The following is an 18400-nucleotide window of genomic DNA, read 5'->3' as shown; positions in this document are numbered from 1 at the left end:
ATCGATCCGGGAACTCGATACCTAAATGATGGTCCCACGGAGCTGGAACTAGAGACCGGAGGAAACGGGAGTATTGAATGCCACTGAAGGTTATTTACTTACAGTTATCCGATATGAGCCATCCTAGACATCCAATGGATCCAGCCACGATGTTACATATCCCAGCGTTCATCCATTTGCTTTTCGTGTGCAAAGCAAAAAACAGGGCCAAAAAACATCCGATGATTTCGCTGATTCCTAGAAGGGACGCGAACCAATTATACACAGCGCAATCGAAATGAAGTGTATATTGGGATCTTATCGGTAAAAACTGCATTGATGCTTAAATAGTCACGTCCAAAAGTCCGAATATTCAACAATATTGCATGGAAAATGGCTATGTAGGCGATCCAGGCGATATGTGCTGCAATAAAAATGGTTTTCGCACGTGATCCTGTCCAGAGGCTACTCCAGCTTGCAGGTGGAGGCTCTGATTTCAATAAATTGGCCAACGCTTCCAGTTCCTCGTGAAGATTCTGTAGAACCATCCACACTCGGTCATTGATTTCTGCTGATTCTATTAAAATTTTCTCGACTTCTTCTACGCGGTCACGTTTCAGAAGCCATCGCGGAGCGTCTGGTATCCAAGGATTAAGCACTATTAATGTTATGGCTATACATGTAATTGCAAGGTAGATGTGAACCCAACTAGTGAAGAAGCTGGATAGTCCTGGTAGAAGGATAATTCTAATCGACCAGAATTGGTCGAATAGTGTTGCTACGCCGAGGTGGTATTTGCCACCGGTGATTTCTAAAACTGAAAATGTGAAGAAGACATTTTTGTATTAACTTTTATGTGAGTCTAAGAAGTAATAAGTATTTCTCTCCCTGAACTTTTTATTTTTTTTTGTTATGGCCTTTGGATCTATTACCTAAAAAGAAATTTCAAATCAAGAATTTCAGCTGGCACACAGGCCTGGCACTCGTACGCAATGTCAGTAACAAGGTAGAACAGCATACGACCAGGGCTGTATGACCAATGTTGAGCTTGGCCTATAGTGAACGAACTTTGTATACTTTGGGAACTTTCAATTTCAAATAAGATCCTTACCCTGGTGATTGGACTAGCCAGGGCGAACATTTTCCCAAAACATGAATTCAAGAACAAAATACAAAAAACCAATGAGAAGAGTTGGTGATACCAGGCGCATCAACGGAAGACGAGCTGCTGGCATCCAGCCAGGAGACAGTAGCCGTCGAGGGCAGTTGAGTGTGTAAGGCGTAGCGTCGCTATGCTGGAACCAATTGAAAATGCCCTCCGGTAGAAAGGTAGTGGACGGACTAGCGGTTCCTAGCTTGAAATCCGCTGTCGTCGAAATGGCTTAAGCGAGTATTAGCCATAATATTTCTAACCTGAATACGCCGACATCGAAGGTCCCGTCAAAAGCCGGGTAAGAAGCGAAGGTCCATACATATTCTTAACAAGATTGTGATGAATGAGACGCCTATACTGCCGACGAGAGGGATAACAGGGAGCCCGCTAAATACCAATTAGCCTCACATATGGCGGACTCGGCGTAGGTCCAACCAAATCGAAAGCAATGCTATTCTCCACTAAGGCAAACGTACCCGAATATCACCTACCGCGGCTAAATGAACAAAGATTGGTTCTTTCCTCTAATACAAAGTATCGAGGTGTAATCCTGAATCCGAACCTAAGTTGGAGATTGAACATAGCACTGCGGGGTAACAAGGCCTGTATAGCGTTCCATGTCTGCGAGAGGACCTTTGCAAAGGATTGGAGTCTCCGACCAAGGATGGCTCTCTGGATGTACACAGCCATAGTACGCTCCCTCCTGACATACGTTTCTATTGTGGGGTGGCAGCACTAAGGAAAAGTACAATAGAACGAAGGTTAATAAGATTTAACGAACCAAGTATGCAGATGCTACCGAGGCTCTGTAATCTTGCCCGGCAGATACTCTCAATGTACTCTTGCACCTCCTTCCCCTAGACTTCCACATTAAATACGCTGTAGCGTGCAGTGCTTTTAGACTAAACGAGTTCGGATGCCAGGCAGTAAAGCCCTATGGCCATAGTGATATCCTAGACGAAAAACCTCGGGAAGTCTGGACATTCGGCATGGTCTACGCCATACGCAAGCCGAGAAACTTTGCTGAAGATTTTCCAACCAGGACAGTATAGAAGACTGGCTGAGTGTTACAAGGCTATGGCACAAAAATTCTCCACCTGCGGATCAAAGATGGTCTATGGAGCCGGTAAGCGATTTTTCTGGGATATACACATTGTGTGATGAAATCTGTCGATAGCTTTAGTGTGACCTGAGCCCCAAGCGCAACGTAGGCATTCCGACCGACAGCAGCTATTAGGGTTTTCTACTCAGCGGCGACATTCTATGCGCTGGTAGGCACTGAACAGTCTGGACGTCACGCTCAAAATCACCCCACTCTGGGCTCTCGGTCATAGGAACATAGATGAGAATGAGCGGGTTGACGGACTTGTCAGGCGGGACGTTTCTTGACAGTCCTCTAGGCGAAACGCTCAAGGTCACCCTCCTCTGGTTTCCCGATCTTGCTAGAGCAAGGCCATGGAATCTAGGTAAACCATTCTTTGAGGACTTCAGAGAGATCTCTAGCTGCAGGCAGGGAGAGCTTCAAGAATGCTACGGATTGGCTCTCATGATCTGATTCGGCTGGACTCTGCCCCCTTGCTCTTACCACAGCAGTGATGGTCTTATGAGTTTATGGTATCAAAAAGGCGCACCACAGTGTTATTTGGGCTCCTCGGAGCGGCCATTGATACCTACCTATTTACTTGGCGAAAGGAGAAGTGACGCGGCGCCTACAGAAGTAAGGAGACGTAGCTAGAGTGAACTAACTGTGCTCAATGATGTCAGACATGAGGATGGTTCCTCTGGATGGGAGAGTACAGTGGTTGACGATTTTGGTGGGTAAAAAGCTCACAAAATTCCTTTGTAAATTTCCAATTCCATAGAAAAAGAAGACAACCAGTAAGTCAATTTGAGTAAGGGTGTGTCTTTCGCCGTTCTACAACGTATGTCCTTCCAGCGTGAATTCTTGACTACTCATCAACCAATAAACTTGTAGCCCAAATCCAGTCATAGAAGTCATTAAGGCACCTCCAAGTAGAATCGCCCACAGATTTCCAATTCATCAGTCACCGGAAAACCAGATTGAGCAAACACTTCCGTTTTCAAAATATGGCATATTAACCCTAAAGCACCCTCTCTGAGCTGTAAAAAAGGGAATATTTGTAAATCACGCTTCTACAAGCAGTCCCTTTGACTTTTCGTCGCTTTCGGGTTCATTTTTTGATTCCACAATAAGACCAAATCAAAAGCTACCTCTTTAGGGCTCTCCAAATTCAAGCAAATTGAATGCGTCGTTGAAAACCTTTTTCGTATTCATCACCCACTCAAGGATACATACAACTTATCGTTGAGTGGAGAACTCCACGACTGTTCAGTTTGTTGAAAATCCGCTCATAATTATCATATGCATTTATAAATCCCACTGACCACTTCAACCCCAGCTCCTATTGACACTCTTCTCCTAGGAATACTTACAGATTGTTTGTCCTGCTGTCAACATAAGAGCACAACAGTTCGCTGAAAAAAATGTGAAGGCGCCGTGAACGATGAAGTTAGGTGTTACACCGGATACACAGCCGCAGAATATTAGCAACAACATACCCGTAAACACAACATTTCGCGGACTGAATCTGGAAAGACCAAGAGGTCCTTTGAAAAACTAGTCAAATCAAGCATTTAGTTGTCTTACCTTAACATCAGTTTTGTGGCCAAAATTCCACCTACAAGCATTCCGGAGAGATAGGGAATTTGGGACCAAGCCACGAAAATTTCGTGAGAGCAAACTAGGTCGAACTGCGCAATAAGCGACCAGAAGTCAGTGGGAGTAAATTGGAAGCTGGCACAGGGCACTTCGTCGTATTTGTTAGTCGCGTTATTGTATTGTTTTCTGAAGCAGTGGTCATGGTGAGAATAGTTTCCCACTTTGTTATAAAAAGCACAAAGTGAAAGCTTGGACACTTCTGTTGGTTGATCCTCTTCAGAAAGGTCGTTTGCGCAGTAATATTCGGAAGGTCGCGGCACCGGAGCTGTAAATATGATGCATGCCATGTACCATGACACGGGTATTTTACAAAGGAAAATAATTAACACTGTCCGAAGCTGCCATATTCCAAAGTTTCCGGTTATACGTTGGATAACATCTGACATAATGAAGTTTTGGTAGTCCCAATGAGTTTTATTCATGATAATCTTATCTGGAAAAAATGATTATTTCAGGTTGTTAGAATTATCTGAATCGTAATAGGACAGTGAAGTGTTTAACATTTAATGGATATGGATGGATTGCGATCCAAAGGTTACAAAAAAAGCAAAATCACTTAACATCACCGCATCACAACGGTGATGATGAAATTACTCCTTCAATAAGTAATATTTTATAATGTGATATCACATTACAAAATGAGATGATGTAATATCACATTACATAATAACATGATGTGATATCGCATCTCAAAACATGACCAAACATCATCGTTCTTCGTAGTATAAGTTATTAAGTGCCAAGTCGATGCGGAGTATCGTTTACGAATCTATTAGCGTTATACATACCTGTCCTCTTGGCTGCTTGGCCTGAAAAAATGATTTCGGGTTTATGTGTGGTAATATCTAACTGTGGGGATTCTTGTCAACGTCCAGCAAAGCGACAGAAATTAAATATACATATTTCTAACTGAAGTAGTGTTCGTTCGCAAGACTTATGATTTTCTGCCCTTTGCATATAGTCTTGAGAATATTTTGCTTTTTTTCGCCAGCATGAAAAAATTCGTTTTTCAATTATACCTACTTGGCGTCTCGGTACAGCTTACACTGTGAATATGAAAATGTAGAAAAATGTTAAGTATAGTTGGTACTATCGGCTGTCGGGGATCAATATTTGATATTGGTAATATAACATCACATTTGTGGTTAGAGTAATGAAAGGTGATGTTGGTGATATTACTTTATAATATCACTTCTAGAGAAATGATATCACATTAAGTACAAAGGTGATATTTCGTCCAGCTGTACTGTACAACAACGTCAGGGACCATAAAATGCTACGAAGAACGCAAACATCACAAAGTCCATAATAGCAGTAGTGATAATCGATAGACCATAACGGTGTATTAGCAATTAATGAGGACAACATTGCGCACGCCAAAGATTATTCCTCTGATTTTACTTAAGTGCTCACTTACAGCAGAATCTACTGGCAATTGATTTCTAGTCATGGTAGAAATTTTTCTACCACCATGGAGATTTCCTTAATAGGAAAAGTTCGGGCTAAACGACTCTAAAAAAACAATTTCTGAACTCGAATGAAGTTCGCGCTCACGGAACTCAGGAAAGTGTATGGAAGCACGAAAGACAGTAATTATAGCGGCTGAACCAGTTAAATCGCAGACAGTGAAAATAGTTGGCTCGTTTGCTGCCTCAGGAAGTTCCTTAGATGTTGGTTCAGATTTCATGAATTTAGCCGAACAATGACAGTATACATCGACATCACAACAGGTAAAAAAGATATAGACAAGGAGGAGGAGTAGACTGCATATTCATGGAGTGAAAAACAGGCGCTGAATGTATGTTTTCCAGGGCCAGCCATAGATTTTATCCTCACCATAAACAGACATTTCCGAATACAGTACATATATAAATTGATCGTATCCATATATACCTACATACACACATGTCTGTTTGGAATAATTGATATTCATATACAAATGACTAAAAAACTAAAACAAAATAATTCTTTCCGACTCCATTAATATGAACGCACTTGGTTGCGGTATTGACGAATTGATATGGGATGATGACGTCATTCAGGTTGTAGAATGCAGGAAATTCTCAAAAAAATGGCAGTTTCACCCCCTATAACTTTGTTAACAATCATTGGATTTTGTTTGAACGTGACCAAATTGTGCACTATGTTATCCCTTACACGCATGCCAAATTGTGTACTTCTGGGATGGACATAAGGGGGTTACCGGGTAAATTTTTAAATTCTGGAAATATACTATTATTAACTTTATTTGTGCAGATATCGGAACCGGATGTATTCTGAGACCTAGATTTCGTAGAGATGTACCATCGTAATTTTTTTTCAGATTTTTCGGTTGGGTAGGTTCTGAGAACGGGACCTGTTACACTTTTTGATGGTCATATTTTGAGCCCTAACTCCCCCTATGTTTTACCAAATATGGAATCAGTTTCGACAAGCACTAACTGGGCCCTTTCATTTGATACCTCACATGCCCCCCCCCCCCCCTCTTAAGCTCAACACAAAACGGCGCCACTTGCGGTATGTAAATGGAACAATAGATTACACGCTCTTACCAATTTTCGTTACAATCGGTTTAGCCGTTTCCGAATAAATCGGGTGTGACAGATGATGATGGTGATCAATAGTTAACATTGTTAAAATAAAGAGGTGTAGTATTAAGTATTCCAACTCACTGAACACTGGGGTCCCTTCTCTCTACCATCATTAGCTTTTCACACTTTATTGAATGTCTTCTGACGTGAATAAACAAAATTCAAATTAATTGTGAATAAAATGAGTAGTTGATCCAGATAATTTAATTATCATTACTTTGAAAAATGTCCTAAATATAAAACTAGCGCCCACATCAACACCTGCATTCACTATCAAGGATTGAGTTTTGTGAGTAATTAATATCTGTAACTAAATCAGGAACGAATCGGACGAAATGCTTGGCTGGAGCAGGATAGACAACTCAAGGAGGTGATGCAGATATGCTTTTACAAATCCCATTCGTGATAGACTTTCTTTTCAAATCAATTGGCTCCAATTAAAGTTTTGTAGTCAATAAAAGAGATAATTCGATTCAAACAACTGGGCATCCATCAATAACAGCGGCGCAATTCGTTTCGCGCAGTAATGCATCTCGTGACTGAGATTTCCCAAAATAGATTCTTTTACACGTTTCATACCCATGCGCACATTCTTCAAATATACTTGAATGCGTATTACGAAAGTTATGTCAATACCGATTAAACGCTATGATATGTTTCCACCAGGGGATGAAAAGGTGTAAATCGGTATGCTAACTTTGTAAATTCGGAATGCTGATATATCATGTCCAATATATACTATACAACGAAAAGAGAAGGCGAACGGGTGGTTTTAAAACAGGAATTACCTTGTGAAGGAAACGCAAGAACCAGGAGCGAAGCAAAACCTTATTAAAATCGATTCACTGTCTGTTTGTCTGTCTGTCTGGCATATGCACTTTTCTCCAAAACGGCTAAACCGATCCAAACAAAATTTGGTGGACAGGTACGAACTATGAAATCCCATTCATACAGCAAGTGGCATAAATTTAGGTGGAGTTCAAAGGGGGCTTCCCATACATGTAAAGGGGGGGATTTAAAAAAGTTTTCCACCAGATATAGTCGTGTAAGTTATCAAATGAAAGGTCTCGATTAGTATTTTCCGCAACTGATGTTAGTTTAGTCATGAATTGCAAAGTGCGCAAGTGAGGAGTTAAAATGTACGCACTTAAAGTGAGATGGGACTCATTTTCGGAAACAACCCAACCTAAAAATCCGAAAAAATCAGGGTGCTGCGCTTAGATGAAATCTAGGCCCCAAAATGTGCCCCATTCCAATATCCGCTCAAATAAATTTACTAACAGTATACTACTAGCTTTTAGAAATTGACTGAAAAACTGCCTTAAGTTCATCCTAGTGTACCAAATTTTGCACCCACAACCATACACATGCCAAGTTTCACGATAATCCGACTATTAGTATCAAAGTTATAGCAGTTCAAACTTATCAATTTCGTGCGAATTATAATAACAAGATCCTAAGCCATACAAATAAGATACTGATGTCATAATTAACGAGAATAATTGACATTGAAGCGAAATATCAAAATTCCATTCAGGAGGAATCTAATGCTTCCCAGCCTTTTTTTAAGGTTCTGTGCAAACACAAAACCTTATTAAAATCGGTTTACTGTCTGTCTGTCTGCCCGTTACACACATTATTCTCGGAGACGTTTATACGTTTATAGCGATTGACACCAAACTTGGTAGAAAGGTGGGAACTGTGAACGCTCACGCATATAGTTACATCCTTTTATGTAGAATTTAAGGGAGGTCCCCATACATACAGAAGCGGGGTGGATAACGTTCTGCTCCGGAACATGACTTAGTTCAAGGAAGGGGGTGGACAACGTTCTGCTCCGGAACATGACTTAGTTCAAGGAAGCGGGTTATGAACGCGTCATGATGGATTCCGTTCCAAATCCGTAACACGGTAATAGGCGCGGACGATACTGGTTGAGGTAACCCGGAATACACTTTTATTTGAAATAATTAAAACTTGCTTTTTCTATTCGCTAGTGCTATTTTAGCCTTGTTAGCACTGATGAAGGAAGCAAGTGGTTCCCGAAATGTCGATATTCGCACGACCAATAAATAACACTAGCGAATAGAAAAAGTTTTAATTCATCATCACCATCATCATCAACGGCGCAACAACCGGTATCCGGTCTAGGCCTGCCTTAATAAGGAACTCCAGACATCCCGGTTTTGCGCCGAGGTCCACCAATTCGATATCCCTAAAAGCTGTCTGGCGTCCTGACCCACGCCATCGCTCCATCTTAGGCAGGGTCTGCCTCGTCTTCTATTTCTACCATAGATATTGCCCTTATAGAATTTCCGGGTGGGATCATCCTCATCCATACGGATTAAGTGACCCGCCCACCGTAACCTATTGAGCCGGATTTTATCCACAACCGGACGGTCATGGTATCGCTCATAGATTTCGTCATTGTGTAGGCTACGGAATCGTCCATCCTCATGTAGGGGGCCAAAAATTCTTCGGAGGATTCTTCTCTCGAACGCGGCCAAGAGTTCGCAATTTTTCTTGCTAAGAACCCAAGTTTCTGAGGAATACATGAGGACTGGCAAGATCACAGTCTTGTACAGTAAGAGCTTTGACCCCATGGTGAGATGTTTCGAGCGCAACAGTCTTTGTAAGCTGAAATAGGCTCTGTTGGCTGACAACAACCGTGCGCGGATTTCATCATCGTAGTTGTTATCGATTGTGATTTTCGACCCTAGATAGGAGAAATTGTGAACGGTCTCAAAATTGTATTCTCCTATCCTTATTCTTCTTCGTGTTCGTGTTTGACCAGTGCGGTTTGATGTTGTTGGTTGATTCGTCTTCGGTGTTGACGTTGCCACCATATATTTTGTCTTGCCTTCATTGATGTGCAGTCCAAGATCTCGAGCCGATTGCCCCCTGCTCGATCTGGATGAAGGCAGTTTGTACGTCTCGAGTGGTTCTTCCCATGATGTCGATATCGTCAGCATAGGCCAGTAGTTGGGTGGACTTGAAGAGGATCGTACCTCTTGCATTTACATCAGCATCACGGATCACTTTCTCGAGGGCCAGGTTAAAGAGGACGCATGATAGCGCATCCCCTTGTCGTAGACCGTTGTTGATGTCGAATGGTCTTGAGAGTGATCCTGCTGCTTTTATCTGGCTTCGCACATTGGTCAGGGTCAGCCTAGTCAGTCTTATTATTCCAACAGTTTTTCCCTTGCTTGCCGCACACAGAAAATCTGATCTGTTGCTGATTTGCCTGGAGTGAAGCCTCTTTGGTATGGGCCAATGATGTTCTGAGCGTATGGGGCTATCCGGCCTAGCAAGATAGTGGAAAATATCTTATAGATGGTACTCAGCAACGTGATACCTCTATAGTTGCTGCACTGTGTGATATCTGCCTCTTTATGTATGAGACAGATAATGCCTGGTTGGCAATCGTCAGGCATTGGTTAGCTGTCCCATACCTTGAGCACAAGTTGATGAAGTTTTAATTATTTCAAATAATTGAATCGCACACTCAGTTACCTCTTAATTACCTTTTAATGTTCTGCGTCAGCCGCTCTCAGAGTAATATTACCCTTTGCCTTGGTTCTACGTTTGGCTCCTGGAGAAATGTCGAATGTTGTTGTTTTGAATTCTAGGATAGTTTCTTTTGAATCCGATTTACGATGGTGTTCCTGTTGTACCCGTTTTTGTTGGTTGTGCCCAGGATGATTTGGTTCGTTTTCTCTTCTCTTCTCTCCTCGTCGAGCAGTGTTGTGACCAAACTGTAGATCAAAAAGTTGTATGCCGCTATCTTACGGTCAAAATCGTGGTTTGAGGTAAATGTATTGCTTCGTTGTGTTAGAGTTGACTTTCTGTAAATGTCGAATTGAAAGTTCCTTCTTTCCCGGATTATTTTTAAATTCAGGAAAGGTATCTTCCCTTCTTTTTCAATATCCATGATGAATGCATTGTTTCGGTGCGCCCGGTTGAGTTTCTCAAAGATCGTTCCTGTTTCTTCCCTTTTGAAGATTGCTAATACATTGTCCACGTAACATTCTTCAAATTCTTCATAAATACCTAGCATCGGAGCGACGAGCTTCAAAACTCTAAATCAAAACAGGAAATTTTCAGAAGATAAAACACTGAAGAAGGGACAAAATACGTATTTGTTTATGATAACCATCGGAAAATTAGAGTCCAGGGATTCGTCCGGACTAAGGCCGTTGGCCTTAATGTAATGTGGTCTTTTGAATGGTCGTTAGCTAAACTAATCTCAAATGTCTCCTCTAGCTTTGTTATGATGATTTCCTTTAACAGGTCTCCTCACATTTGTCCTCTTTTACTGAAGTTTAAGCTTGCAAGTTCTTGTTGTGCGGCACAGAAGCCCACACTTACATTATTGCTTGGTTTCTTAGATGAAATTTGCAATGAGGATCCGGGTGTTCCGAGAAAGGCCAGTTTTACAGTAGTGGAAGGAATGCACTCTTGCGGCTTCTAGGGTTACTTCTGTTTAGGTGTGAGACCCCATTTGATGTCCAAGAGAGCATCCCCGAGGATCCCACCTTCTGGGAGGACGAGAAGAACTCTTTTACTTTATTCCCTTTTCTCACGAAATAGTCAATATTTGATACGCGGCGGACTAGTGCTATCTTATCTTGATTTGAAAGACCTCAATCAACGGCCGATGTTGAGATGCAATGGTCTCGTAGGGAACGGCTTTGCAGACAGTGATCGTAGTAAAATGTCGGCGTTTTATTAGTGTATAGTCAGTTTTCGTTTTACTGTTCCCACTATAAAATTTAGAAAGATGAGGTAAAATTAAAATCAAGGTCGTGAGTGTCGCAAAGTCTTCAGGTGTTCGCATCGAGAAGGCATCTTTCTCGTCATCAGGTCGACCTGACTGTGGTGCGTACGAGGTAGAAAAGTAAAAGGTGCAATCAGCTTATATAATGGTGAGCTTCACCAGCGCGTCGTCAGTTTAGTTTAGTTAACTGGGGGAGCCGCAGCTCCGAGCACTTAGGCCATTGTTAGGCCCATTGTACTATCCCTGTAAGTTGCCTATTCAATGGCTTCCCGCCTACGGTGTTAGCGAATCTGAGAACATTCTCCAGAGGCAGAGAGTGTGCAGATTCTTCATTGAAGAAAACCTTGACAAGGTATCTTCGTCTGAGATCTGAGGATGCTGGGCAGCTGCATAAAAAGTGCGCGTCATCAAATCGTTCGGCTTCTTTAATATCAACATGGAAACGTCATCGTCATGCGTCAAGAATCCCTGCCCATTTTTTGACAAGACTGGAGCCCGTTTTGCCTCGTCAATTGGAGTGAATGCCCTGGTATTACTCCGAAGTGTGTGATATTGCAGCACCATCATTTTGTTTTTAACAATATTGAATGCATTTTCTTGGTCAGCCTGTCGTGCGATCTGCCAGCAAGAGAGATCAGGTAGGATTTAGCATAGTGGAGTTGCTCCATTTATACTTTATCTATCTCAATCCCTGACCTCAGCATTTCATTTTGGTTTTATTGTGGGTAGTACTTCAAACCTTCCTCCTTTATTTGAGCTTGGGACCACACACTTGTTTGAACTGTCAGATAAAGTTCATTATACACAATTGTATGGTGCAAAATCGAACGTTTGCGACGACGAGGCATGACAGTTTTTTGACAGATGAATAATTTGTAATTTTACCGTTTTCAACACTTACTATTTGAATTTGTTCAGTTTAAAGAAAATTAAGAAAATTTAATTTCCCCAACACAATTCTGACTTCATCCTCTATACTGATTGCCACTTCAATGCAAAATAGATCCAACCAGCTTACCAAAGTGATCATAATAATAATAATAATCGCTGGCGAGACAACGAAATTGGATCAAACCTTGAAGTATATTAGAGCACTTCGTTCAAGACCATAATAGTACACGCGATTATTATCCAAATTTTACTCAGGTGCTCATTCACAGCTGAGTCGACTGGTCTCCAAGCTCCAGGCGCGATAAAAATTCCATTTCAACCAGCGAGATTTGAACCTCGACCTTCCGTTCGACAGCCTAGCGCTCTAACCACTGACCCATCTGGACGCAAAAGCGGTCGTGCTATACCCTAATCAACTTTCCCAATCCGAAACTAAACTGTATCCACCATCCTCCTCCTTAACTCTGACACACTCTTCCATTTTCTTGATGTCTTTCCTTAATGCGCAAATAAAAACAATACTCATTTGACGATACCTACATCTTATCAACGCCAAAACACTTGCCTTTAATTGAGTAACTTTAGGTGTTATCTAAAACTGTCCTAAAACTTCACTTTTCAATAAAACAAACAATAATTTGAAAATCTAAACAATGATGAGAATTCCAGAAACTTATGATATCAAAGTTATAATGAACAGTCCTAGCTGGAGGCAGAACCACCACAAACGATGCATCTAAACTAATGGCTAACAAAGTTGAAAAAAAAGAAGTATGGATAGTTCCAGACGTGAAAATTTAATTCTTCTTTACAGGCAACTTTCATATTACCTCCGCTCAGCCATTATTATTCTTTCACACTTTGCTGAATGTTTGGCAATTTTGACTGAATAAAGAAACTCTGATTAATCTCAAACACCACGACAGCTTGATCGAAATAATTTAATTATCATTTGATCGAAAATTATTCTAAATATAAATATATATAATATCAATTTGAAGTTTTTGAACTTTTTGTTTACCCGATTTTGGGAAAATTCCGTTGTTACATATGTCGCGGACACAATTATTTTTATTACACATTAATCAATATTTTGGGGGCAGGGGCAGGGCACCCTTCCATGGTGAATTGCGGGGTCATAGAAGGAGAAAACGTCAGAAAAACTTTAAAAGTTGATATCTCCGTTACTACCCTAAATTTAAACAAAAAGACCAAATTGCCTAATCATGAACACTTGCATATGTGATTATCCGGGATGACTATTGCCAACAACGAGAACAAAACAACATAAATTGAGAATTTTATTTGCTCATTTTCGCCTGCAACTACAACACCTGGACCAAAGCTCCCGTCGACACGCGCCTTCTTATCTCTTTGTTGATAATCTGAAAAATATAGCATTGACAAAATATATGTCTGAAGCTTATAACCAAGAAACCGCCAAACCCAAGATGAAACATTGATGGCAGTTCAGGCGGTACCAGCTGTAGCACTGTTGTACTAAGACATACCTAAAATTGAGCCATAGTTATCCTGCTCCATTGGCGTCAGGAGTCCCTCAAAAACGAGGAGTAACAGAATGCCAGCTGCTGGAAGCTAATAAAGCAAAGCCGTCCGGAGTTCTGCTCAAGAACCAGTATCAAAAGTCAATCCATAAACAAGATGGCGAAGAGTAAGGAGGCAGGTCCTGTCGACGAGTGGGACGAAATAGTAGGCGATTGATGTGAAATATAATAGCAAACGCTTGAAAAACTTCAGAGCGAGCTCGAGCAGAAAAATCGGGGTCTATCCTTCAAGCATCTCCTGGATACCGAAAAGTGATTCCTCGTAGGTGATCCATGGGTACCAGATAGTAGCATGCGAAGACAGTTTTCCAGGGACTATTTCTGTTCCTGCATCTCTGAGATCAGCGACACCTAGGAGGGCACGAAGCGGATATCAAGAAGACCGGTTGTTTGGTTGAAGCACTCCAAAATCTCAAGATCCCAGAGTTGACTGGCCATCAAGCAGAAGGAAAGCCAGGCCGGTAGCCATTCTTTCCTACTCCGCATAAATGGAGGCCGCTGAAGGCACTTGAAAATCTGAAACACAAAATGCGATTCATACCCACGAACATAAAGGCCAAAGTGTCCAACTCCGTAAAACGGGAAGATGTCCTGGACTCAGTCGGCGCCAGAAATGAGCTGCCGGTGTAAATAAAGGACGAAACCCTCTTACGCAAGCAAACCATGCTGGGGGTAATTCAGATAAATCTGGCGTAGAGTATGTACTAGAAAAAGTCTGAACGGCTTATCGTGCTTAAACTTGAATTTCAGCAACCTAATGGGGTTGAAACTGCGGCGGGTGATAGAAGAGAATATTTATATCTTCTCACCATATATGGCTCACAGGGATCAGCTTCAACAGTATAATTACAGCTGATGTCTACCATCGTACCCAGGAGGGCCAACCTGTTTATAGGCTACGATGCCAAGGCGAGTCATATGCATTGGACAGAAAATAAACGAAAGATATGAGTTCATCTTCGAATTTAGTTTAGTAGTGGTAGTTCACCAACCCTCTACTTCCACAGCTCAGGAACTTACATACTACCTGACAATGGGTCTTTTAGTCTGAAAAACTCAGGAATGTCTGATAAGAGATCCCTTTTGGGCCAAAACTGGACACTTTTTGGCCTGAATCTGACTGTCGAGGTTAGCTACCTTTTCAGAGGCTGAATGAATAATAAATGGAGGAACAATCTATCAAAACCTAACATTCCGGCGGTAACATTGGCATAACAGGCAAATTGGAGGCATTTGAAATCGCGTTTCCAGTCTTGTACCCGACAAAATACAGCTGAGATTTTGGAGCTACTAGTTAGGCTAAGGAAGACACGGAGTCAGAACCCTGGTTGGAGGTTATTTAGCTCCAATCGCTTGAAATTATCGGCCAGTGAGCCTTACATCTTTTATGTTGCAGACCCTAGGGTGCATCCTGGAAATCCAAGGATGGTCATGGAGGGGTCAGCCTTCTTCAAATTTCAGCATGCCTACTTGAAAGACAAATCCATAGAAACCACTCATCCCAAGATAATTAACGCAGTTAAGTAATCGTTGCCCTACGAACATCACATCTTAGCGACCTTCCCGAATATTGAGGGAGCATCGAAAAACGTGAGTAGGAAAACTATCTAGTGAACTATAAACAGTATGAGATTCAAGGATAGAATCTACTCTAAGAATGAAGTTAATTCAATTTGATCTGGGAGGTAATCACTTCACTAGCGCTCTGAGTAGAAGGCCGCCGCAAGGTGGCGATGTTTCTCTAGCAGTAGCCATGAAGAAAATTCCCCGGATAATGTACAGAAGTAGGTTGGCAATTTCGAACGATTTGGTAACATTGGTGTTGCCTTCTGCCATAACTGAGATTATGGAGGTTACCGTGAGGAGGCACCAATGGGTTTTAAGTTGCGAACACAGCATAAATCCAGACAAAATTGAGCTGCAGTTCACCTTCACAACAAGAGTACCCGAATTGCACACCGCCCGTAACCATCATCATCAACGGCGCAACAACCGGTATCCGGTCTAGGCATGCCTTAATAAGGAACTCCAGACATCCCGGTTTTGCGCCGAGGTCCACCAATTCGATATCCCTAAAAGCTGCCTGGCGTCCTGACCCACGGCATCGCTCCATTTTAAGCAGGGTCTGCCTCGTCTTCTTTTTCTACCATAGATATTGCCCTTATAGACTTTCCGGGTGAGATCATCCTCATCCATACGGATTAAGTGACCCCCACCAAAACCTATTGAGCCGGATTTTATCCACAACCGGACGGTCAATGTATCGCTCATAGATTTCGTCATTGTGTAGGCTACGGAATTGTCCATCCTCATGTAGGGGGCCAAAAATTCTTCGGAGGATTCTTCTCTCGAACGCGGCCAAGAGTTCCAAATTTTTCTTGCTAAGAACCCAAGTTTCCGAAGAATACATGAGGACCGGCAAGATTTTTTGTTTTTTTGTCATAGTCTTGTACAGTAAGAGCTTTGACCCTATGGTGAGACGTTTCGAGCGGAACAGTCTTTGTAAGCTGAAATAGGCTCTGTTGGCTGACAACACCCATGCGCGGATTTCATCATCGTAGCTGTTATTGGTTGTGATTTTCGACCCTAGATAGGAGAAATTATCAACAGTCTCAAAGTTGTATTCTCCTATCCTCATTCTTTTCGTGTTTGACCAGTGTGGTTTGATGTTGTTGGTTGATTCGTCTTCGGTGCTGACGTTGCCACCATATATTTTGTCTTGCCTTCATTGATTAGCAGCCCAAGATCTCGCGCCGCCTGCTCGATCTGGATGAATGCAGTTTGTACGTCTCGAGAGGTTCTTTCCATGATGTCGATATCGTCAGCATAGGCCAGTAGTTGGGTGGACTTGAAGTGGATTACCTCTTGCATTTACCTCAACATCACGGATCACTTTCTCGAGGGCCATGTTAAAGAGGACGCATGATAGCGCATCCCCTTGTCGTAGACCGTTGTTGATGTCGAATGGTCTTGAGAGTGATCCTGCTGCTTTTATCTGGCCTCGCACATTGGTCAGGGTCAGCCTAGTCAGTCTTATCAATTTCGTCGGGATACCGAATTCTCTCATGGCCGTGTACAGTTTTACCCTGGCTATGCTATCATAGGCGGCTTTAAAGTCGATGAACAGTGGATTACCTCTTGCATTTACCTCAACATCACGGATCACTTTCTCGAGGGCCATGTTAAAGAGGACGCATGATAGCGCATCCCCTTGTCGTAGACCGTTGTTGATGTCGAATGGTGTTGAGAGTGATCCTGCTGCTTTTATCTGGCCTCGCACATTGGTCAGGGTCAGCCTAGTCAGTCTTATCAATTTCGTCGGGATACCGAATTCTCTCATGGCCGTGTACAGTTTTACCCTGGCTATGCTATCATAGGCGGCTTTAAAGTCGATGAACAGTGGATTACCTCTTGCATTTACCTCAACATCACGGATCACTTTCTCGAGGGCCATGTTAAAGAGGACGCATGATAGCGCATTCCCTTGTCGTAGACCGTGGTTGATGTCGAATGGTCTTGAGAGTGATCCTGCTGCTTTTATCTGGCCTCGCACATTGGTCAGGGTCAGCCTAGTCAGTCTTATCAATTTCGTCGGGATACCGAATTCTCTCATGGCCGTGTACAGTTTTACCCTGGCTATGCTATCATAGGCGGCTTTAAAGTCGATGAACAGATGGTGCAACTGTTGTCCATATTCCAACAGTTTTTCCATCGCTTGCCGCACAGAGAAAATCTGATCTGTTGCCGATTTGCCTGGAGTGAAGCCTCTTTGGTATGGGCCAATGATGTTGTGGGCATATGAGGCTATCCAGCCTAGCAAGATAGAGGAAAATATCTTATATATGGTACTCAGCAACGTGATACCTCTATAATTGCTGCACTGTGTGATATCTCCCGCCCGTAACCCCCGGCCTAAATGAGCAAGGATTGTCATTTTATTTCAATGTAAAGTAACTGGGCGGGATCCCGGAACCTAAGTTAAATTCGAAACTAAATATAGAGTTGACGATTGAGGACGCTTGCTTATCCTTCTACGAATGCAGACTTTTGTAAGGAAATGGGATCTCAGACGAAGGGTGTGCTATGGTGTACATCCTCCCCGGTGGATGCTCTTAATATACTCTTATACCTCCCCCCGGACTTTGACATTAAATATGCTGCATTGTGCAGTACTATCAGGCTCCGGGTCCATAGTAATGTGCTAGGCGAAGGGACCCATCAAGTCAGGCAATTGCTCTTATTAACGAAAGTAAAAAGGAGGAAGCAAAGTTGTTAGATCATATCGCCCCTACAGCCTTTATCTCCCTCAGAAGCGGGGTCGGCACATCTTGATCGATTGCGCTATTGTGTTCTGCCAAAGGCCTGATCTGGATGGAATCGCATAAAGCTTACAATACACCTGCTTACCAAGAGCATCAGCCCGTATCTCCTGTTGGATCATATACAAAAATAGTGCCATTGTCACTTGCTAGGACGTCTGATATATTAGATTCAGCTGCCTTTATATAAATCTTATACTTAAATTTCTGCTTTAGCTTTTCTAATCCTTCTCGTTTAGTCTTTGCCCTATTCGGTAGCGGGGTTAGCTCGTCTAGATTGAGTTCAAAATTTTTTCTCGAACATGGGCCTGGTTCGAGTGGGAGGCGGTCAAATTGGGAAAATCTGGCGGAATTTTTCGAAAAACTTTAAAGGCTGATATATTCG

The 18400-nt window shown here is 42.3% G+C and overlaps 1 protein-coding gene across 1 annotated transcript; it reads right to left on the bottom strand.

Moving 5' to 3' along the window:
* Positions 1–94: 94 nt before the first annotated feature.
* On the bottom strand, positions 95–18155 carry LOC119660059 (solute carrier family 22 member 7-like). The gene is made up of 5 exons (XM_038068437.1): positions 18104–18155; positions 3801–4305; positions 3587–3741; positions 310–796; positions 95–245 (listed from the first exon to the last, which is right to left on the bottom strand). The coding sequence occupies exons 1-5, from the start codon at positions 18153–18155 to the stop codon at positions 95–97; spliced, it is 1350 nt and encodes a 449-aa protein (XP_037924365.1).
* Positions 18156–18400: the final 245 nt, after the last annotated feature.

The sequence above is a fragment of the Hermetia illucens genome, chromosome 6 (assembly GCF_905115235.1).
Source record: "Hermetia illucens chromosome 6, iHerIll2.2.curated.20191125, whole genome shotgun sequence".
NCBI classification, from domain to species: domain Eukaryota; kingdom Metazoa; phylum Arthropoda; class Insecta; order Diptera; family Stratiomyidae; genus Hermetia; species Hermetia illucens.
The sequence above is the reverse complement of the archived record's forward strand: the minus strand, read 5'-3'. Positions and strand labels throughout refer to the sequence as shown.